At 44.5% G+C, this 22,908-nt stretch overlaps 1 protein-coding gene across 8 annotated transcripts in view; it reads left to right on the top strand.

Moving 5' to 3' along the window:
* The window catches only part of LOC134340229 (supervillin-like), a 264,886-nt gene that overhangs the window by 131,972 nt on the left and 110,006 nt on the right, over positions 1–22,908 (top strand). For all 8 annotated transcript variants that reach the window (XM_063037217.1, XM_063037214.1, XM_063037215.1 and 5 more), the window contains one exon: positions 14,355–14,416. In XM_063037217.1, the coding sequence (XP_062893287.1) occupies positions 14,355–14,416 (62 nt within the window). The remainder of the gene's footprint in view (positions 1–14,354; positions 14,417–22,908) is intronic.

Genomic DNA, 22,908 nt, shown 5'->3' with positions numbered 1-22,908 from the left:
GAGCTAGTGGAATCAGCTAAACCACTATGTTCCAGGAACATATAGTCGGGTACTTGAATCGGCAAGGTGTAGATGGATATGGACATACTGTAATGTGGGCAAACGGGACTGGTGTAGGTCAAGGGTTCCCAACTTGGGGAACACAGACACCTCAGTTAATAGGAAGGCTGCATGGCATACAAAAGATCGAGAACCCCTGGTGTAAATGGTCGTAAAGGTTGACATGGATGCAATGGGCTGAAGGGACTACTGTGCTATTCCACACTTTGAAAGCCCTCATCTCTTTTTTTTTCCAAATAATACCTTGTGCCCAGATATCCCAAATAGCCATCACAACATTCAGACTTGGGTAGGAGGTTACAGCTGAACCACAGCCTGACACTTAGAATCCAAGGCTTCATGGTGTGAGTCATGTAGTTTACAGGGTGCTACAAGGAAACAGGTCGCTGGTGTCTGTAAAATGAGATGGATGGAGCTGGTGGGGATTAAGATATCTGTTCTGCTGCTGTGCTCTTGAGTTGATCTCCATTGTGATGAGGCTGGGATATTCCTTTGTGTGTTAAGGATTAGCCATCAAGAAATTCAACTGCTTAAACTTCCCTTTTTCAGTGTTATGGGACTGTTACCTGGAGTGAAACACAATAATGACCATTTTCTTTTATTTCACACTTCTCACAAATATTTGCCCAGGCACTACTTGGAGTAACAAGTAAATACAACGCGGAGTAATGGGCATTTGGTGATGATGACTTCCTGGAGTGTGTTGCACTTGTGTGACGTCCATTATAAATTAAATGATGTGATTAGTAGTGTAATGTCATTTTCCAGTGTTGCCAGGTGAAGTTCAGAGACGATTTCCCTTAAGCTCATTTGTCATTGGTCACTTGGAAGCCAACCAGTTTCTTCCACAATGTCACCTGTTCTGGGGCTGGGTGGGTTTAAAGAGTCACTCACACTCTCATACTCTGCTGCACCACCATCTGGACCTACCTGCTCAACCTGGAAACATTCCTCATCACCACTGATGCCAAAATTCACCTCCACAATCATTTCAAAACTCCTTGCAATGAAAGCTTGCATGGAGATCGTGTTTGTTTTGCTGGAAGACTTAGGACTGGCACATACCGACCAGAGGGGCCGTGGCAGAGGGTGTAAATTCTAGGTGAGGAGAACATAAAGCCCCAGGTCTCCTCCTTTAACCTGTCTAAGGAGTAAGGTCTTTGCAAAACAGTCATCACACAGTAAATGAAAAACAAAAAAAACCCACTGGAAATCAAATAATTTTGTTTTATAAAATGCAGGTATTACTCAGTTGCTAAGGTGGTTCAGTGGAGAGAGAAATGGTTAGCATTTCAGTTTGAAAACCCTTCATCTGACATTAGTCCGGATGAGGGGTTTTTGACTTGAAACACTAACTCTTGTTTCTCTCTCTACTGATAAGAGTTGAGAGTTTCCAGCTTTTTCTATGTTTAAGTTCTCAAAGAGATAGAGTCATGGAGATACCCAACGGGAAAATGGTCTTCAAGCCATCAGGTCAAACATCCATTTACACTAATAAAAAGAGCTAACAAAACTCAGCAGCACAGCAACATCTATGAAGGGAAATGCACAGTTCATTATTCGGGCAAAGGCTCTTCATCAAGAACTGAATTACACTAATCCTGTTTCATTGTCTCCACATTCCCATCACTTCTCTCCCCCCCCCACCCCACCCTAAGTCCACCACTCACCCACACACTTGGAGTGATCTGTGATCTCCTATGGCTTCAATTGTGGGTTTACACCAATATCAAAGTTACAGGGCCAGTTACCGCCATGGCCACCCAGCTTCTTAGATGCTGTATTGAGCACTGGTGAATTCAGCAGTAGTGCAGTGAGCAGGAAACTGACATGGTTGGCCTGAGGCATCTTTTGATAGCCGTGACCGACCAGTGCAGCATCTTGCAGTCGTCTGCTCTCTGTTGCTGAGGTCACTCATGCTGAACGATCAAGGAGAATTGGCCCGGTAAGATGGCAGTGCACCTGGACGCATCAGCTTCTTTGGGGCCAACGACAGTTGTTATTGTGTTTTTTTGAAAGTTTTTTTTATATAATCGCAAGACTCTGGAGATTAAGAATTTAAAATACTGTGGGTCTACCCCATCAGCATGTTGCTTGTTGTTGGAGAAACTGAAAAAACTGGACTTTGTTTGGATCGTGCTACTGCATGTGTCAGAGTCATTGGAGGAGATTGTGTGTGAAGAAAGGTGTTCAATGTAACAGCGAGTGATCATCTTAGTCACTTTTTCTTGTGATCACAAGGCCCCGTTAAACATCGTTACTGTGGAAAGCTGCAAATCCAATTCACTGATTTATTGGTAGATGGTGGGGGAGCTGTGTGGCCTCAGTTGTAGCGAGGACAGTGTTTATAGTCATCCAAGAGAGAGCCATTAGAGTTGGTGTGTTACAAGTGTGGTGTGGTGTCCAAGCTGGTCAATGCTGCCCCCACTGTCCGCTCAGCAGAAGACAAGCCATATTGTGTTCGATTGCAGATTGCTGCAATATTCAAGCCATAATTTATAAGTGTATAAAGTTAGCTGATGTGATACCAAGCTGAGGAAACTTCATTTGCTTCCAAAATGAACATTTTAATTCCCGTTCCAATAGATGAAGTTGATGTTTAAAGTTAATGATGCATTGATTGCTATTGGTGCGCAGATGTGTAACCTGCTCAAAAGGGACAGAGAACTATCCATAAATGCAAGATATTTTCTCCAAAGCAACAGGAATAAAGAAGCTAGTGCAACAAGACATAACCTACAAATCACAGCAATTCTCAAAAGTTCTGAAGTGGTGTCCAGAAATATCTTCTGCTCTTCCAGTACAATCATTTTCAAGCTGATCTTGATAAAGTACCGCACACTTGCCGTTTGACAGAAGTTGGTGCCTAAGAGGGTGAAAGCGGGAAACTTAATAGATAACCAAAGTTACTTAGCAAATAAAACAAAGAGTAGAGATGAAGACTTGCCAAGAGATAAACTACTATTCAATCAGGATCAGCGATGGAGCCACAGCTATTCAGAATTTAGATAATATTTTACATCAGTATACAATGGATTCTGTCTAATTGGAACACATTGGGACCATTTATTTTGGCTCAATTAAGAGGTTGCCCCCAATTACCTGAAGTTTTATGGAACTAATTAAAAAGTATAAAAATACAAACTGAGTAACAAATTATTTATTTAAATAAAATACAGAACAAATTAGAACACTACCAATATTACTACAGTACTATAAAACTGTGTATTAATTCCTAATAGTTATCAACAGAGGAATTCATCCAGTGAACAAAACCCAAAATCCAAAAATCCAATGAACAAAATCAGATCAGACACCTGGTACAGATAATGGACTGCCTTCATATAATGCTTTTGGCAATTGCATCCTCCAGGTCTTCATTTTCATTGTAACATTCAAGATGGTTATCAATACCGTCAAATTCAGTGTAGATCTTAACTTGTTGAAATAGTGAAATGGTTTCATTTTCACTCCTGGCCTGAATGCTTGAAACCACAGTGAGCAAAACAGTTCGGAATTGTCTTACTTATTTCTTGCCAAGCATCAGTGACAAAAATCAATGCTTTTGAGCACAAACACACACAACTGACGATACTTAAAAACTATTCGCTTGAAGCATGGTGTAGTGTCTACTGGTCACAATGGTGGGTGCAACTGATGCTAGTTTGAACCTTTTTGGGAACAGTGTCCTGCCCCAATTGACCAGCATAGTGTCCCAAATAAACAGAGGGAATCCTGGTAATTTTCTCCATTAGTTTTTGTTCTTTAAGATTTGTCCCAAATAAGTGGCTACCCTGACTAACTGATGGCCCAATTCACCAGAATATACTGCATTTGGAATCTTAAAAATTGGAGCTGTAACACTGATTGTGAAATTACTGATTGTTTATGAAAATTTGTCTGATTCTCTAATGCCCATTACTTGGCTTGGCCCACGTGTGAGCCCAGCCAATGTAATTGACCTGAATCTTAACTCCACACTGAAATAGCCCAACTGAACACTGAGTCAGAGCAGTCAGGGTTGGACAACAAATATTGACATTGAACAAATTAATGCCAATACCACATGTCACTTTGTTCATTCTCTTCCTATGTTCCCACAGGAGAGAATCACCTCACACTGAAATCACATTAATTTCCTCTAACCGCCACCTCCATATTTCCTTAATTTTTGTGTTATCGTACTATTCTTCTCAGAGTAAGTTCAAAGTCCAGTCTGACATCATCTGTAAATTTGAAAACTGCACGCTTTGTTCCCAAGATTTTTATTTGTTCATGTGAAGTAGGTGTCCCTGGCAGACTGAATCATGGAGGGACTACTGAGTGGAGTGGAGATAGTGCTGGGGAGAGGACGGTACAGAGGAGGAGTTCCTAACCTGGGGATTGGCATTGGCTTGAAAGGGTTGGGAACCTCTGATATAGAGGTTCAACAACCTTTTGTCAGAATAAAGTAAATGTCACCTATTCAGATTAGCAATTAGATGTCCTCAGTTAGTCTACACAGACAGGGTTGATTCATTTACATATTAAACTGCCATGTCCCAAAGGACACAGTGTATTTTAAGTATTGATGCAAGAAGATTTTTCCATGGTGCAGTAAGCATGTTCAAGTAGTCTTCATTGGCTAGTTACCAAAATTCCGTATAAAAAGGTATAAAATGTTGCCTTTTATAATTAGAAAGGACAGGCATGTGGCACTTCACTGTTCAAAAAACAACTTTGTGGTTTGGCCTCATTACACTCTGGAATTATTCCTTTAGCGTAGGTGTGAGTGCAAGGTAGAGAGGACGTGCAGTCAGCAGCTCTGCAAAATCACCTCCCTGTGGATTTGGCTGTTCATATACATTCACTGCATAATGTTAACAATATGTGTCTGTCCTCTCCAGAAGCTGACCTAATTAATTTCCTGCAATCATCCTTGTAATAATGGAAGATCCCGTGCTGCATAGTGTGAACTTATTTTGTGTAAGAGGAAAGTATTTTTGCTGTGGCTGTAGCTTCAGACCTCATGGAGACCCAGCCCACTCTGGAGACGTGAATGATAAATTGAAGTTCATGGTGTATCAGTAAAAAGACCAGGTACCAGAGGGGAGGATTTTCTACAGCATAGAATCAGAATCAGGTTTAATATCACTGGCATATGTCATAAAATTTGTTATTTTGTGGCAGCAGTACTGCGCAAGACAATAAAAACTATAAATTACAATAAGTATATATAAAAAATTAAATAATAAACAGAAGAGATTCTGCAAATGCTGGAAATCCAGAGGAGCATGCACAAAATGCTGAAGGGATGCCACAGGTCAGGCAGCATTAATGTTAAAGAATAAACAGTTGATGTATATTCACTTCCATAGATGCTGCCTGACTTGCTGAGTTAAATTAGATAAGTAGTGCAAAAAAAGAGGAAAATACTAAGGTAATGTTCACAGTTTCACTGTCCATTCATAAATCTGATGGTAGAGGGGAAGATGCTGTTCTTGAAGCATTAAGTGTGTGTCTTCAGGCTCCTGTACCCCCCCCCCCCCCGATGGTCATCATCATCATCAGGTGCCGTGCCCAGTTTGAGCTTTGACTGCCATGGCCCACACACTCCTGTTTCAGGTCAAGGGGATCAATTCATTGGTATTCATTTCCAGTTCTCTGGCTGCTGTCTCCATCATCATTTGTCTTTGTCTTCCTCTTGCTTTCTTCCCTTCAATCTTTCCCATAATTACTGTGCATCCTAACTCCTCTTTCCTAATCACATGTCCAATAAAGTTACGTTTCCTTTTCATGATCTCATACATTATTTCTCTTTTTGTGTTTGCCCTATTCATGACATCCTCGTCAGATATTCGTTTCGTCCATGATATTCTTTGCATCCTCCTCAAAAACCACATCTCTGCTGCTACAATTTGTTTCCTCATGTTACTAGATATTATCCAACATTCTGAGCCATATAACATAACTGGATAAACGTAATATTTCAGTACTCTGAAGCAAGTTGTCATGCCTAGTTTACTATTGGTCAGTATACTCTTCATTCTCGTAAAGGTGTCTTTTGCCATCCCTATTCTTCTTTTGATGTCCATGTCGCACCTGTCATCTGATGTCACTCAGCTTCCTAAGTAGCAAAAGTTCTGTACCTGTTTTATGTCTTCCCTGTTTATTCTCAGCCTGCAGATAGATACCCTGATGGTAGCAGTGAGAAAAGGACACGCTCTGAGCAAACAAGAGTCCTCAATGATGGATGCTGACTTTTTGAAGCATTGGCTTTTGAAGGTTCCCTGGATGTTGGGGAGGCTAGTGCTCATGATGATAGTGTCCCAATTGGCTCCTGCTTGTGAGATAATCTGGTGCAAAAACAGAAGCAGGGCCCATTAATGTCAACTGTTCAAGACAGTGATGTCCAGTGGCCACTTGCAAAGGTGTACTGGTACTTCATTACTGAATAGCTAGAGGTAGAATCAGGAGCAAGTCTATTTAGTCTTTCAAGTCTGCTCAAAGACCATGGTGTGTCTAAACTCAGGGTGGCACAGTGACACAGTTAGTGCATTTACTGTCTCACAGCTCCAGCAGCCTAGGTTCTGATCTCCAGTAATGTCTGTGTGGAGCATGTACCTTCTCCTTGTGTGGCCCTCTTCCACGTGCTCCAGCTTCTTGCCACATCCCAACAACGCACATGGTGGAATGTGATTTGCCCACTGTCAATTGCCTCTTGAGGTGCATGGTAGGAATATCTGTGTGGGGTTGTGGGGCTGTGGGAGAGCACAGGCTGCAAGTAGATATTCAAGTGTGGAAATGGAACACGCTGAGAGTAAAGTAAGTAAAGGTATCCGTTAGTCTTGCAAGACCATGGATCTGCTCCTGGAAAGTCTTCACTCTCCAGGGCACAGGCCTGGGCAAGGTTGTATGGAGAACCAGCAGTTGCCCATGCTGCAAGTCTCCCCTCTCCACGACACCAATGTTGTCCAAGGGAAGGGCATTAGGACCCATACAGCTTGGCACCGGTGTCGTTGCAGAGCAATGTGTGACTAAGTGCCTTGCTCAAGGACACAACACGTTCCCTCGGCTGGGGCTCGAACTCATGACCTACAGCATGCTAGTCCAATACCTTAACCACTTGGAATATGAGAAGCAGCAGTCCTTATTAAAATATTTACCAAATTTAAATCTGGGTTCAGTGGATATTTTAATCCCTAAATTTAAGAGATAGAAACATACAAAAACATAGAAAACTTACAGCACAATATAGGCCCTTCGGCCGTCAAAGCTGTGCCAAACATGTCCCTACCTTAGAACTACCTAGGCTTTACCTATAGCCCTCTATTTTTATAAGCTCCATGTAGCCATCCAGAAGTCTCTTAGAAGACCCTATCGTATCCGCCTCCAGCACCATCACCGGCAGCCCATTCCACGCACTCACCACTCTCTGCGTAAAAAAAACACCCCTGACATCTCCTCTGTACCTGTTTCCAAGCACCTTAAAACTATGCCCTCTCATACTAGCCATTTCAGCCCTGGGAAAAAGCCTCTAACTATCCACATGATCAATGCTTCACATTATCTTGTACACCTCAATCAGGTCACCTCTCATCCTTTGTCACTCTAAGGAGAAAAGGCCGAGTTCACTCAACCTATTCTCACAAGGCATGCTCCCCAATCCAGGCAACATCCTTGTAAATCTCCTCTGCACCCCTTCTATGGTTTCCACATCTTTCCTATAGTGAGGTGACCAGAACTGAGCACAGTACTCCAAGTGGGGTCTGACCAGGGTCCTATATAGCTGCAACATTACCTCTCGGCTCTTAAACTCAATCCCACGATTGATGAAGGCCAATACACCGTATGCCTTCTTAACCACACAGTCAACCTGTGTAGCAGCTTTCAGTGTCCTATGGACTCAGACCCCAAGATCCCTCTGATCCTCCACACTGCCAAGAGTCTTACCATTAATGCTATATTCTGCCATCATATTTTAACTACCAAAATGAACCACCTCACACTTACCTGGGCTGAACTCTATCTGCCACTTCTCAGCCTAGTTTTGCACCCTACCAATGTCCCGTTGTAACCTCTGACAGCCCTCCACACTGTCCACAACACCCCCAACCTTTGTGTCATCAGCAAATTTACTAACCCATCCCTCAACTTCCTCATCCAGGTTATTTATAAAAATCACAAAGAGTAGGGGTCCCAGAACAGATCCCTGAGGCACACCTCTGGTCACTGGCATCCATGCAGAATATGACCCATCTACAACCACTCTTTGCCTTCTGTGGGCAAGCCAGTTCTGGATCCACAAAGTAATGTCCCCTTGGATCCCATGCCTCCTTACTTTCTCAGTAAGCCTTGTATGGGGTACCTTATCAAATCCCTTGCTAAAATCCATGTACACTATGTCTACGGCTCTACCTTCGTCAATGTGCTTAGTCACATGCTCAAAAAATTCAATTAGGCACGTAAGGCACGACCTACCCTTGACAAAGCCATGCTGACTATTCCTAATCATATTATGCCTCTCCAAATGTTCATAAATCCTGTCTCTCAGGATCTTCTCCATCAACTTACCAACCACTGAAGTAAGACTCACTGGTCTATAATTTCCTGGGCTATCCCTACTCCCTTTCCTGAATTAAGGGAACAACATCCGCAACCCTCCAATCCTCTGGAACCTCTCCCGCTTCCATTGATGATGCAAAGATCATTGCCAGAGGCTCAGCAATCTCCTCCCTCGCTTCCAACAATATCCTGGGGTACATCCCGTCCAGTCCCGGTGACATATCCAACTTGACGCTTTCCAAAAGCTCCCGCACATCTTCTTTCTTAATATCAACACTCTCAAGCTTTTCAGTCCACTGTAAGTCATCCCTACAATCGCCAAGATCCTTTTCTGTAGTGAGTACCGAAGCAAAGTATTCATTATGTACCTCTGCTATTTCTTCCGGTTGCATACAAACTTTTCCATTGTCACACTTGATTGGTCCTATTCTCTCACGTCTTATCCTCTTGCTCTTCACATACCTGTAGAATGCCTTGGGGTTTTCCTTAATCCTGTCCGCCAAGGCCTTCTCATGGCCCCTTCTGGCTCTCCTGATTTCATTCTTAAGCTTTTTCCTGCTAGCCTTATAATCTTCTAGATTCCTATCATTACCTAGTTGTTTTGAACCTTTCGTAAGCTCTTCTTTTCTTTTTGACTAGATTTACAACAGCCTTTGTACACAACGGATCTTGTACCCTACCATCCTTTCCATGTCTCACTGGAACGTACCTGCTCAGAACCCCACGCAAATATCCCCTGAACATTTGCCACATTTCTTCCGTACGTTACCCTGAGAACATCTGTTTCCAATTTGTGCTTCCAAGTTCCTGCCTGATAACCTCATATTTCCCCTTACTCCAATTAAACGCTTTCCTAACTTGTCTGTTCCTATCCCTCTCCAATGCTATGCTAAAGGAGATAGAATTGTGATCACTATCTCCAAAATGCTCTCCCGCTGAGAGATCTGACACCTGACCAGGTTCATTTCCCAATACCAGATCAAATACTGCCTCTCCTCTTGTAGGCTTATCTACATATTGTGTCAAGAAACCTTCCTGAACACACCTAACAAACTCTACCCCATCTGAACCCCTCACTCTCTGGGAGATGCCAATCAATATTTGGGAAATTAAAGTCTCCCACCATAACAACCCTGTTATTATTACTCCTTTCCAGAATCTGTCTCCCTGCCTGCTCCTTGATGTCCCTGTTACTATTGGGTGGTCTATAAAAAAACACCCAGTAGAGTTATTGACCCCTTCCTATTCCTAACTTCCACCCACAGAGACTCAGTAGACAATCCTTCCATGACTTCCTCCTTTTCTGTAGCCGTGACACTATCTCTGATCAACAGTGCCACACCCCACCTCTTTTGTCTCCCTCCCTGTCCTTTCTGAAACATCTGAAGCCTGGCACTTGAAGTAGCCATTCCTGCCCCTGCACCATCCAAGTCTCTGTAATGGCCACAATATCATAGCTCCAAGTGTTGATCCACGCTCTAAGCTCATCTGCTTTAATCATAATACTCCTCGCATTAAAATAGACACATCTCAAACCATCGGACTGAGCGCATCCCTTCTCTATCACCTGCCTATCCTCCCTTTCGCACTGTCTCCAAACTTTCTCTATTTGTGAGCCAACCTCCCTTTCCTCCGTCACTTCAGTTTGGTTCCCACCCCTCAGCAATTCTTGTTTAAACTCTCCCCAATAGCCTTAGCAAACCTTCCCACCAGGATATTGGTCCCCCTTGGATTCAACTGCAACCTGTCCTTTTTGTACAGGTCACACCTGCCCCAGAAGAGGTCCCAATGATCCAGAAATCTGAATCCCTGCCCCCTGCTCCAATCCCTCAGCCACGCATTTATCCTCCACCTCATTCTATTCCTATACTCTCTGTCACATGGCACAGGCAGTAATCCCAGGATTACTACCTTTGAGGTCCTGCTTCTCAACTTCTTCCCTAACTCCCTGTCGTCTTTTTTCAGGACCTCTTCCCTTTTCCTTCCTATGTCGTTAGTACCAATATGTACCACAGCCTCTGGCTGTTCTGCTTCCCACTTCAAGATATCGTGGACGGGATCAGAAACACCCCAGACCCTAGCACCTGGGAGGCAAACTCCCATCCGCATTTCTTTCCTGCATCCACAGAATCGCCTGTCTGACCCCCTAACTATAGAATCTCCTATCACTACTGCCTTCCTCTTCCTTTCCCTACCCTTCTGAGCCACAGGGCCAGACTCTGTGCCAGAGATGCGGCCACTGTTGCTTCCCCCAGGTAGGCCGGGTGGGACAAAGACAAGTTTATAAATTCATAGGATAGAAAAGTCTCTACAGCCCACAAGTCAGCACTCACAGTCATGTACCCGTTCACAGTCAGTTATCCAGGACATGCCCCCTTCTTATTACTACCAGCAGGAAGAAGATACAGCAGCCTGAAGATACACACTCAATGTTTTAGGAACAGCTTCTTTCCCACCACCATCAGATTTCTGGATGGTACATAAACCTATGAACACTACCTTAATATCACTCTTTTACACTATTTATTTTTTAAAATTTCTTATTGTAACTTGTTTTTTATGTCTTGCACTTTACTGCTGCCACAAAGCAATAAATATCATGAAATATGTCTGTGATGAGGAACCTGATTCTGATTCCGACACAAATCCAACAGGAAACCTAATTTGTTCTCCTCACTGTTACAAAGTTACTATGGCCAATTAACTTACCAACCTCTCTGCCTGTGGGATGCAGGAAGAAACCCAGGAAGAATGTGCAAACTTCACTCAGGCAGCACCAGAAGTTAGGCTGAAACCATGGTCTTGAGCACTGAGGCATTGACTCCACTAGCTGTGCCTCTCTGCTGTTCATAACATTTATTACAGCATTCAGTAGAACTTAACTGGAAAACTGATTACTAAGAACAAACTGCTCCTTGCTATGTGGTTCCAAACTGCCATGGTCCTCCATGTCGAGCGGATGTTAATACACAGGAGTGCCAGAGTGTCCTAAGAAATGCAACACGTCAGGTAGCTCATCTACACAGTGTCTCTGCTCATGCATGTCTGCGGGCATGTTGCAAGCTGGGTTTTGCAACAAGTTCAGGGCCTGCTTCCGTCAGCCTCAGAACAGACGGATTCCAGTGCTTGGAACAGTTATGGTTAATTCTCTCTGAAGTTCCTTATCTATCCCTTTCAGAGCACCTCCCTTGGGATGCCTACCACTGCAGCTGATTGTAAAGCATCTCTTTTTTTTTGTCTTAAACTCTCCCTCCTGGCTGATCCTCCTCTCCCTTCCAATCCTGAGTCACCCCCCCACCATGTGCTCTCTCCACCCTCCCATCATAACCGAGTGCCTAGCTAGGTTGCTCTGCTTGCTCTGCACTGGCAGATCAGCCAATGAAGTGGTTAGATATAAAAGTGATCTCAATGAATGCTCCCTGTTTAACATTTTCTCCTCCTGGCATGAAGGAGGAACTGGGCAAAGTTGACTGGAAAGGGACACTGGCGGGAAGGACGGCAGAGCAGCAGTGGCTGGAGTTTATGCAAGAAGTGAGGAAGGTGTAAGACAGATATATTCCAAAAAGAAAGAAATTTTCAGATGGAAAAAGGATGCAACCGTGGCTGACGAGAAGTCAAAGCCAAAGTTAAAGCAAGGAGAGGGCATACAAGGAAGCAAAAATTAGTGGGAAGACAGAGGATTGGGAAGATTTTAAAAGCTTACAAAAGGAAACTAAAAAGGTCATTAAGAGGGAAGAGATGAACTGTGAAAGGAAGCTAGCAAATAATATCAAAGAGGATACTAAAAGCTTTTTCAAGTATATAAAGAGTAAAAGACAGGTGAGAGTAGATATAGGACCAATAGAAAATGATGCTGGAGGAATTGTAATGGGTGATAAGGAGATGGCGGAGGAACTGAACGAGTATTTTGCATCAGTCTTCACTGAGGAAGAGATCAGCAGTATACCAGGCACTCAAGGGTGGCAGGGAAGAGAAGTGTGCGCAGTCATAATTACGACAGATAAAGTACTCAGGAAGCTGAATAGGCTAAAGGTAGATAAATCTCCCTGACCAGATGGAATGCACCCGCGTGTTCTGAAGGAAGTAGCTGTGGAGATTGCGGAAGCATTAGCGATGATCTTTCAAAAGTCAATAGGTTCTGGCATGGTTCCGGAGGACTGGAAGTTTGCAAATGTCACTCTACTATTTAAGAAGGGGGCAAGGAAGCAAAAAGGAAATTATAGACCTGTTAGCTTGACATCGGTGGCTGGGAAGTTGTTGGAGTCGATTGTCGAGGATGAGGTTACAGAGTACCTGGAGGCATATGACAAGATAGGCAGAACTCAGCATGGTTGCCTTAAAGGAAAATCCTGCCTGACAAACATATTACAATTTTTTGAGGAAATTACAAGTAGGCTAGACAAGGGAGATGCAGTGGATGTTGTATATTTGGATTTTCAGAAGGCCTTTGACAAGGTGCCACACATGACGCTACTTAACAAGATAAGAGCCCAAGGAATTACGGGAAAGTTACATACGTGGATAGAGCGTTGGCTGATTGGCAGGAAACAGAGAGTGGGAATAAAGGGATCCTATTCTGGTTGGCTGCCGGTTACCAGTAGTGTTCCACAGGGGTCTGTGTTGGGGCCGCTTCTTTTTACGTTGTACATCAACGATTTGGATTATGGAATAGATGGCTTTTTGGCTAAGTTTGCTGATGATACAAAGATAGGTGGAGGGGCCAGTAGTGCTGAGGAAACGGAGAGTCTGCATAGAGACTTGGATAGATTGGAAGAATGGGCAGAGAAGTGGCAAATTAAGTACAATGTTGGAAAGTGTATGCTTATGCACTTTGGCAGAAGAAATAAATGGGCAGACTATTATTTAAATGGGGAAAGAATTCAAAGTTCTGAGATGCACAAGGACTTGGGAATCCTCGTACAGGATACCCTTAAGGTTAACCTCCAGGTTGAGTCAGTAGTGAAGAAGGCGAATGCAATGTTGGCATTCATTTCTAGAGGAATAGAGTATAGGAGCAGGGATGTGATGTTGAGGCTCTATAAGGCGCTGGTGAGACTTCACTTAGAGTACTGTGGGCAGATTTGGTCTCCTTATTTAAGAAAGGATGTGCTGACGTTGGAGAGGGTATAGAGAAGATTCACTAGAATGATTCCGGGAATGAGAGGGTTAACATATGAGGAACGTTTGTCCGCTCTTGGACTGTATTCCTTGGAGTTTAGAAGAATGAGGGGGGACCTCATAGAAATATTTTAGATGTTGAAAAGGATGGACAGAGTGGATGTGGCAAAGTTGTTTCCCATGATGGGGGAGTCTAGTACGAGAGGGCATGACTTAAGGATTGAAGGGCGCCCATTCAGAATAGAGATGCGAAGAGAGGGTGGTGAATCTATGGAATTTGTTGCCATGGGCAGCAGTGGAGGCCAAGTCATTGGGTGTATTTAAGGCAGAGATTGATAGGTATCTGAGTAGCCAGGGCATCAAAGGTTATGGTGAGAAGGCGGGGGAGTGGGACTAAATGGGAGAATGGATCAGCTCATGATAAAATAGCGGAGCAGATTCGTTGGGCTGAATGGCCGACTTCTGCTTCTTTGTCTTATGGTCTTATAGTTTACAATGTGGACATGGATGACTCATTGCCTCTGTGTCCTCTCTATAAATTGCATGCCAGTGCACAGAGGTATAATCTATACTGCAAGTAGGACTCATCTCCGTCCCTTCACTAAGCCTGTTTATCTCTATTTTTTCTGCAGAAGATGAAAGGATGGATGCAAGGTCAAAGATGAGTGTTGCTGCGAAGATGTCACTGTTTAAAGTAAGTGCTGCATTGTGGAACATTCAAATCCATTTAAGTCTAATTTACGTTCAGTGAAGTGAGGGATGACTTGAAAAATTGTATAAAGCCAAATGTTGAGAGAAATATGGAGCGTTAGTTTATACAAGAGAAAGTTCTAACTCGGGTTCCCAACCTGTGGTCCATATACCTTGCTTAATGGTATTGGTCCACGGCAGAGAAAAGGTTGGGAACCCCTGCTCTAGTTGGTGACAGAAGCCACGGAGGGAAGGGATCACAATTAAATAGTTTCAACATCTACAAAGTAAATCAAGTGCCATAAGCATAATTGGGCAATGGATTACCCTGCAACATCAGACAATGACACCCTCAGTTAAGGCATTAAAACAGACACTTTCTTTCCAGAGCTGGCTTACAGAGTCATCATTAATCAAGTAATGCCAAAGTTTAAAAGTTTCCCATCTTATGTGGACTACAGGTGACCACCTGTTGTAATTCAGTACCTTGTTTCTATCATAGTGTCATGGTCTGGTCTGTGAAGTCCGCATTCCAGTTCACGGCCTGGTCCGTGGACTCAGGACTACGAGTCTTCCAGCTGTCTCTTGTTTGAGTTAATCACAGGCACCTGATTCCCATCTTGGGGCTTGGAATATAAGTAGCCTTGGGGTTGAGTGTGGGCTGCTGGTTTGTTTTGTCAAGATCCCTTGGAAGCAACCTGCTGGTGGAAGGCTAGAGCAGCCAATTGCCATCTTTAGGCCGTGTTGGGGAACCATCCCCTCATGGAGCCTTGCTGTCAGTAGTTGGAGCTGTCTTTGCGGTATGTATTCCGCTGTTTCCCGGGCCAGCTGAGTGGCTGCCAGCTACTCTGAGCTAGGTAGGGATCTGGCTGTTTCCATAGCCAGCTGAGATAGCTGGCCAAACTGAGACTCAGAGCTTCCCTGATGCAGGGATGGAACTGTCTGTCGTTCTTTGGTGTTGTCTCTTCTTGTCCTCGCCTCCGTGGAATAAGTCAGGCTGTTCTGCCGTTGCCCTGTGGGTGGATCTGTCTTGTCTTGTCCTTGCCTCTGTGGGGTAAGTCAGGCCATTTATCTGTTACCCTGCGGGGGGATCTGTCTTGTCTTGTCTTTGCCTCTGTTGGGTAAGTCTGGCCATTCTGCAGTTACCCAACAGGTGGTCCTGTCCCACCCTGGTGCGGAGAAGTTGAGTCCCGGCTTGTCTAAGTGTAAGTCTATGTCTATGTACTGTCCTGTCTCGTGTTGGTGTCATATTAAAGATGAATCCTGGCTTTTCGAAGGATAAGTCCTGTCTCTATGTTAAGGTACAGTTCCCAGTCTGTCTCTGAGTTCCACCCTCCGAGTTATCAGCCTCCGCAAGCTCAGGATCCCAGACCCCAGCCAGCAGCCGAGCTCAGGATCCCAAGCCAAGCTCCAAGAACCCAAGCCTCGAGGATCCCAAACCAAGCTCCAATAACCCAAGCCTGAAGTCCCTAGCCTCCAATCTCTCGACCCAAGGCCTCAGCCTGCAGCCAGCCTCAAGCCCCAAGTCTCCAGCCTCAAGAGCAAAGACCCCAGCCTGTCTCCAAGCTCAGGCCTCTAGACCCCAGTCACGTCCTGTCCTGAAGCCATGTCATGTCCTTGCCTGGCTCTGGGGTCCGAGCCCGAGGCAAGACCCAGGTTCTGGTTCCTTGTCCAGTCTTGGGCTCAGGGTCGAAGCCTTGTCTCCTAGTCCATGGTTTATAGTCCTGCTTCCGCTTTCCCTAGCCCAAGTCTGCATTCTTGTCCCTGCTCCTTGCCTGTATCCTGTCATGTCCCTACTCTAGTCAAGTCCTGTTCCTTGTACTTCAGTGTCTGTGTCTTGCATTTGGGTCCGTTCCCAGCACCCCATTGTGACACTTAGCTTTTGGCATAAAAGGTAGCTTCATGGAGGTTAAGCCCACAATGCAGCAGGAAAATGATGCCAGCATTCCAACAGAATATTTAACGAAGATTTTTTTTTATCAAAGCTCGTTTTCATGTTTTAGTGGCTGAGAATTTTTTGGGGTTTGAGGCAATTAATTTAATGAATGATCTGCAAGAGATATAGCTGGTTTTGATTTCTTCTATTCAGAAGTAACAAACAGTTTGAAGAAGAACCACCAGCATATTAGCATGACACAGTGCACAGCTGATGGGGCCACCCACTCACTGTGCCAGTGGCCCAGCTTCCATTCTGACCTCTGCTGCTTGTGTGTGTGGAGTTTACCTCTACTCCATTTGTCAGTGCGGGGACTCCCTGTACTCCGTTTGTGTGTGAGGAGTTTACCCGTATTCAGTTTGTGTGGAGTTTACCTGCTGTGCTTGTTTTTGTGTGTGGAGTTTACCTGTCCTCTCTGTTTGTGTGTGTGGTGTTCACGTGTACTCCGTTTATGTGTGTGGCGTATAACTGTACTCCATTTGTGTGTGTGGAGTTTCCCTGTCACCCAATTTGTCTGTGTGGAGTTTACCTGAACTGTGTGTGTGTGTGTGTGTGTGTGTGTAATTTACCTGTACTCCCTGTTAGTGTGTGTGGAGTTTACATCTACTCTGTGAGTGTGGAGCTTACCTGTCCTTCCGGTTTGTGTGTGTGTGGAGTTTATCTGTACCCCGTTTGTGTGTGTGGAGTTTATCTGTACCCCATTTGTGTGTGTGGAGTTTACCTGTCCTCCCTGATTGTGTGTGTGGAGTTTACCTGTACTCCGTCTGTGTGTGGAGTTTACCTGTACTCACTGTTTGTGTGTGTGGAGTTTACCTGTACTCTGTGTGTGGAGTTTACCTTTACTCCCTGATTGAGTGTGTGGAGTGTACCTCTACTCCGTTTGTGTGTGAGGAGTTTACCTGTTTTCCATTTGTGTGTGTGAAGTTTACCTGTTCTCTCTGCTTGTGTGTGTAGAGTTTAGCTGCACTCACTGTGTGTGTGGAACATATCTGTATTCTCTGTTTGTGTGTGTGTGTGTGTGTGTGTGTTTTCCATTTGTGTGTGTGAAGTTTACCTGTTCTCTCTGCTTGTGTGTGTAGAGTTTAGCTGCACTCACTGTGTGTGTGGAACATATCTGTATTCTCTGTTTGTGTGTGTGTGTGTGTGTGTGGAGTTTACCTGTATTCCGGGTTTGTGAGTGTGGAGTTTACCTGTACTCTGTGTGTGCTGAATTTACCTCTACTCCTGATTTGTGTGTGCGGAATTTACCTGTACTCCAGGTTAGTGTGTCTGGTGTTTACCTGTACTCCCGGTTTGTGTGTGTGGAGTTTACCTGTCCTCCCTATTAGTGTGTGTGGAGTTTACCTGTATTCTGTTTGTGTGGAGTTTACCTGTACTCCATTTCTGTATGTTCAGTTTACCTGTACTCCCTGTTTGTGTGTGTGTAGTGTACCTCTACTCCGTTTGTGTGTGCGGAGCTTACCTGTTTTCCATTTGTGTGTGTGAAGTTTAACTGTCCTCTCTGTATGTCAGTGTGGAGTTTACCTGTTCTCTCTGCTTGTGTGTGTAGAGTTTAGCTGCAATCACTGCGTGTGTGGAACTTATCTGTATTCCCTGTTTGTGTGTGTAGTTTACCTGTCCTCCCTGCTTGTGTGTGTGTGGAGTTTACCTGTATTCTGGGTTTGTGAGTATGAAGTTTACCTGTACTCTGTGTGTGAGTGTGGGGTTTACCTGTACTCCCTGTTAGTGTGTGTGTGGAGTATAGCTGTACTCCCTGTTTGTATTTGTGGAGTTTACCTGTACTCTCTGTTTGTGTGTGTGTGGAGTTTACCTGTACTCTGTGTGTGCCGTATTCACCTCTACTTCTGATTTGTGTATGCAGAATTTACCTGTACTCCAGGTTAGTGTGTCTGGTGTTTACCTGTACTCCCAGTTTCTGTGTGTGGAGTTTACCTGTCCTCTCTGTATGTCAGTGTGGAGTTTACCTGTTATCCCTGCTTGTGTGTGTAGAGTTTAGCTGCACTCACTGTTTGAGTCTGTGGAGCTTATTTGTATGCCGTGTGTGTGTGTGTGGAGTTTACCTGTACTTCCTGTTTGTGTGTATGGAGTTCACCTGTACTCCCTGTTTATGTGTGGAGTTTACCTGTCCTCCCTGTCTGTGTGTGGGAAGTTTAACCGTCCTACCTGTTTGTGTGCGTGGTATTTACCTGTACTATGTGTGTGTGTGTGTGTGTTGTTTTCCTGTACTCTCTGCTTCTGTATATGGAGTTTACCTGTATTCTCTGTTTGTGTGGAGTTTACCTGTCCTCACAGTGTGTGTGTGGAATTTACCTGTACTCCCTTTGTGTGTTTGGAGTTTACCTGTCCCCCCCCCCGTTTGTTTGTGTGGAGTTTACCTGTACACCAATTGTGTTTGCCGAGTTTACTTGTGCTCCCTGTTTGTGTGTGTGGAGTTTACCTGTACTCCCTGTTTGTGTCTGTCAAGTTTACATGTACTTCGATTGTGAGTGAGGAGCTTACCTGTCGTCACTGTGTGTGTGGAGTTTACCTGTGCTCCCTGTTTGTGTGTGTGGGGAGTTTACCTGTATTCCCTGTTTGTGTGTGGGGAGTTTACCTGTACTCCCTATTTGTATGTGTGGAGTTTACCTGTACTCCCTGTTTGTGTGTGTGGAGTTTAACTGTACCCCCTCTTTGTGTGTCTGTGGAGATTACCTGTATTCCGATAGTGTGTATGGAGTTTAGCTGTCCTACCTGTTTGTGTGTGGGGAGCTTACCTCTACTCCCTGTTTGTGTGTATGGAGTTTACCTGTATCCGTTTATTTGTGTGGGGGTGACCTGTACTCCCTGATTGTGTGTGGAGATTACCTGTCCTGCCTGTTTGTGTGTGTGGAGTTTACCTGTACGCGCTGTTTGTGTGTGTGGAGTTTACCTGTACTCCCTTTTTGTCTGTGTGGAGTTTTCCTGAACTCCGGGTTTGTGTGTGTGGAGTTTTCCTGGACTCCATGCTTGTGTGTGTGGAATTTACATGTTCTCCAGTTTTGTGTGTGTGGAGTTTACCTGTACTCTATTTGTGTGTGTGGAGTTGATCTGTGCTCCCTGTTTGTGTGTATGGAGTTCACCTGTAGTCCCTTTTTGTGTGTGTGGAGTTATCCTGTACTGTTTGTGTGTGTGGAGTTTACCTGTCCTCTCTGTATGTCAGTGTGGAGTTTACCTGTTATCCCTGCTTGTGTGTGTAGAGTTTAGCTGCACTCACTGTTTGAGTCTGTGGAGCTTATTTGTATGCCGTGTGTGTGTGTGTGTGTGTGTGTGTGTGTGTGTGTGTGTGTGGAGTTTACCTGTACTTCCTGTTTGTGTGTGTGGTGTTTAGCTGTACTCCCTGTTTGTGTGTGTGGAGTTTAGCTTTACTGTGTGTGTGTGTGTGTGTGTAGTTTACCTGTACTCTGTTTATATGTGTGATGTTTACCTGTACTCTGTGAGTGTGGAGTTTACCTGTTCTCCATGTTTGTGTGTGTGGAGTTTAACTGTCCTCCCTGTTTGTGTGTGTGGAGTTTACCTGTCCTCCCTGTTTTTGTGTGTGTGGAGTTTACCTGTACTCTGTGTGCAGAATTTAAATCTACTCCTAGTTTGTGAGTGCAGAATTTACCTGTACTCCTGGTTTGTGTGTGTGTAGTTTACCTGTACTCCCTGATTGTGTGTGTCGAGTTTCCCTGTATTCCCTGTTTGTGTGTGGAGTTTACCTGTACTCCCTGTTTTTTGTGTGCGGAGTTTACACGTCCTCTCAGTTTGTGTGTGTGTGTGGATTTTACCTGTATTCCGTTTGGTGTGTGGACTTTACCTGCACTCCCTGTTTGTGTGTATGGAGTTCACCTGTACTCCCTGTTTATGTGTGGAGTTTACCTGTCCTCCCTGTTTGTGTGTGGAGTTTACCTGTACTCTGGGTTTGTGCGTGGCATTTACCTGTACTCCATCTGTGTGTGTGTGAAGATGATCTGTATTCCATGTCTGTGTGGAGTTTACCTGTACTCTGTGTGCAGAATTTAAATCTACTCCTAGTTTGTGAGTGCAGAATTTACCTGTACTCCTGGTTTGTGTGTGTGTAGTTTACCTGTACTCCCTGATTGTGTGTGTCGAGTTTCCCTGTATTCCCTGTTTGTGTGTGGAGTTTACCTGTACTCCCTGTTTTTTGTGTGCGGAGTTTACACATCCTCTCAGTTTGTGTGTGTGTGTGGATTTTACCTGTATTCCGTTTGGTGTGTGGACTTTACCTGCACTCCCTGTTTGTGTGTATGGAGTTCACCTGTACTCCCTGTTTATGTGTGGAGTTTACCTGTCCTCCCTGTCTGTGTGTGGGAAGTTTAACCGTCCTACCTGTTTGTGTGCGTGGTATTTACCTGTACTATGTGTGTGTGTGTGTGTTGTTTTCCTGTACTCTCTGCTTCTGTATATGGAGTTTACCTGTATTCTCTGTTTGTGTGGAGTTTACCTGTCCTCACAGTGTGTGTGTGGAATTTACCTGTACTCCCTTTGTGTGTTTGGAGTTTACCTGTCCCCCCCCGTTTGTTTGTGTGGAGTTTACCTGTACACCAATTGTGTTTGCCGAGTTTACTTGTGCTCCCTGTTTGTGTGTGTGGAGTTTACCTGTACTCCCTGTTTGTGTCTGTCAAGTTTACATGTACTTCGATTGTGAGTGAGGAGCTTACCTGTCGTCACTGTGTGTGTGGAGTTTACCTGTGCTCCCTGTTTGTGTGTGTGGGGAGTTTACCTGTATTCCCTGTTTGTGTGTGGGGAGTTTACCTGTACTCCCTATTTGTATGTGTGGAGTTTACCTGTACTCCCTGTTTGTGTGTGTGGAGTTTAACTGTACCCCCTCTTTGTGTGTCTGTGGAGATTACCTGTATTCCGATAGTGTGTATGGAGTTTAGCTGTCCTACCTGTTTGTGTGTGGGGAGCTTACCTCTACTCCCTGTTTGTGTGTATGGAGTTTACCTGTATCCGTTTATTTGTGTGGGGGTGACCTGTACTCCCTGATTGTGTGTGGAGATTACCTGTCCTGCCTGTTTGTGTGTGTGGAGTTTACCTGTACGCGCTGTTTGTGTGTGTGGAGTTTACCTGTACTCCCTTTTTGTCTGTGTGGAGTTTTCCTGAACTCCGGGTTTGTGTGTGTGGAGTTTTCCTGGACTCCATGCTTGTGTGTGTGGAATTTACATGTTCTCCAGTTTTGTGTGTGTGGAGTTTACCTGTACTCTATTTGTGTGTGTGGAGTTGATCTGTGCTCCCTGTTTGTGTGTATGGAGTTCACCTGTAGTCCCTTTTTGTGTGTGTGGAGTTATCCTGTACTGTTTGTGTGTGTGGAGTTTACCTGTACTCCCTGATTGTGTGTGTGTGGAGTTTACCTGTACTCCCTATTTCTGTGTATGGAGTTTACTTGTAGTCTGGGTTTATGTGTGTGGAGTTTACCCTTACTAAGGGTTTTGTGTGTGTGGAGTTTACCTGTCCTACCTGTTTGTGTGTGTGGAATTTACTTGTCCTCCCTGTTTGTGTGTGGAGTTTACCTGTACTCTGGGTTTGTGAGTGTTGCGTTTACCTGTACTCCATCTGCGTGTGTGTGGAGCTAATCTGTATTCCCTGTGTGGAGTTTACCTGTACTCTGATTTTTTAGTGCAGAATTTAACTGTACTCCTGGTTTGTGTGTGTGTAGTTTACCTGTACTCCCTGATTGTGTGTGTCGAGTTTACCTGTATTCCTTATTTGTGTGTGTTGAGTTTACCTGTACTCCTGGTTTGTGTGTGTAGAATTTACCTGTACTCCCTGTTAGTGTGTCTGGAGTTTACCTGTACTCCAGGACAGTGTGTGTAGTTTACCTGTACTCCCAGTTTGTGTGTATGTAGTTTACCTGTACTCCCTGATTGTGGGTGTGGAGTTGATCTGTCCTCCATGTTTGTGTGTGTGGAGTTTAACTGCCCTACTTGCTTGTCTGCGTGGTGTTTACCTGTACTCCCTGCTTGTGTATGCAGAGTTTACCAATACTACCTGTCTGTGTGTGTGGAGTTTACCTGTACTGTGTCTGTGTGTGTAGTTTTCCTGTGTTCCCTGGTTGTGTACGTGGTGTTTACCTGTGATCCCTGTTTGTGTGTGTGGAGTTTACCAGTACTCTCTGCTTGTGTGTGTGGAGTTTACCTGTACTCCGGGTATGTGTGTGTGGAGTTTACCTGTACTCCGGGTATGTGTGTGTGTGGAGTTTTACTGTACTCTGTGTGTGTGGAGTTTACCTGTACTCCTATTTGTGTCTGTGGAGTTTGCAATAACTCCCTATTTGTGTTTGTGGAGTTAAGCTGTCCTCCCTGTTTGCATGTGTGGAGTTTACCTGTACTCCATGCTTGTGTGTGTGGAGATTACCTGTACTCCGAGGTTTGTGTGTGTGGAGATTACCTGTACTCCGAGGTTTGTGTGTGTGGAGTTTATCTGTTCTTCGTGTGTGTGTGGAATTTACCTGTACTCCCTGTTTGCGTCTGTGGTGCTTACCTGTACACGCTGTTTGTGTGGTGGAATTTATCTGTACTCCTTTTGTGTGGGTGGAGTTT

This window comes from Mobula hypostoma, chromosome X1, assembly GCF_963921235.1.
Source record: "Mobula hypostoma chromosome X1, sMobHyp1.1, whole genome shotgun sequence".
NCBI lineage: Eukaryota > Metazoa > Chordata > Chondrichthyes > Myliobatiformes > Myliobatidae > Mobula > Mobula hypostoma.
This window is presented reverse-complemented; position numbering and strand designations above follow the sequence as displayed.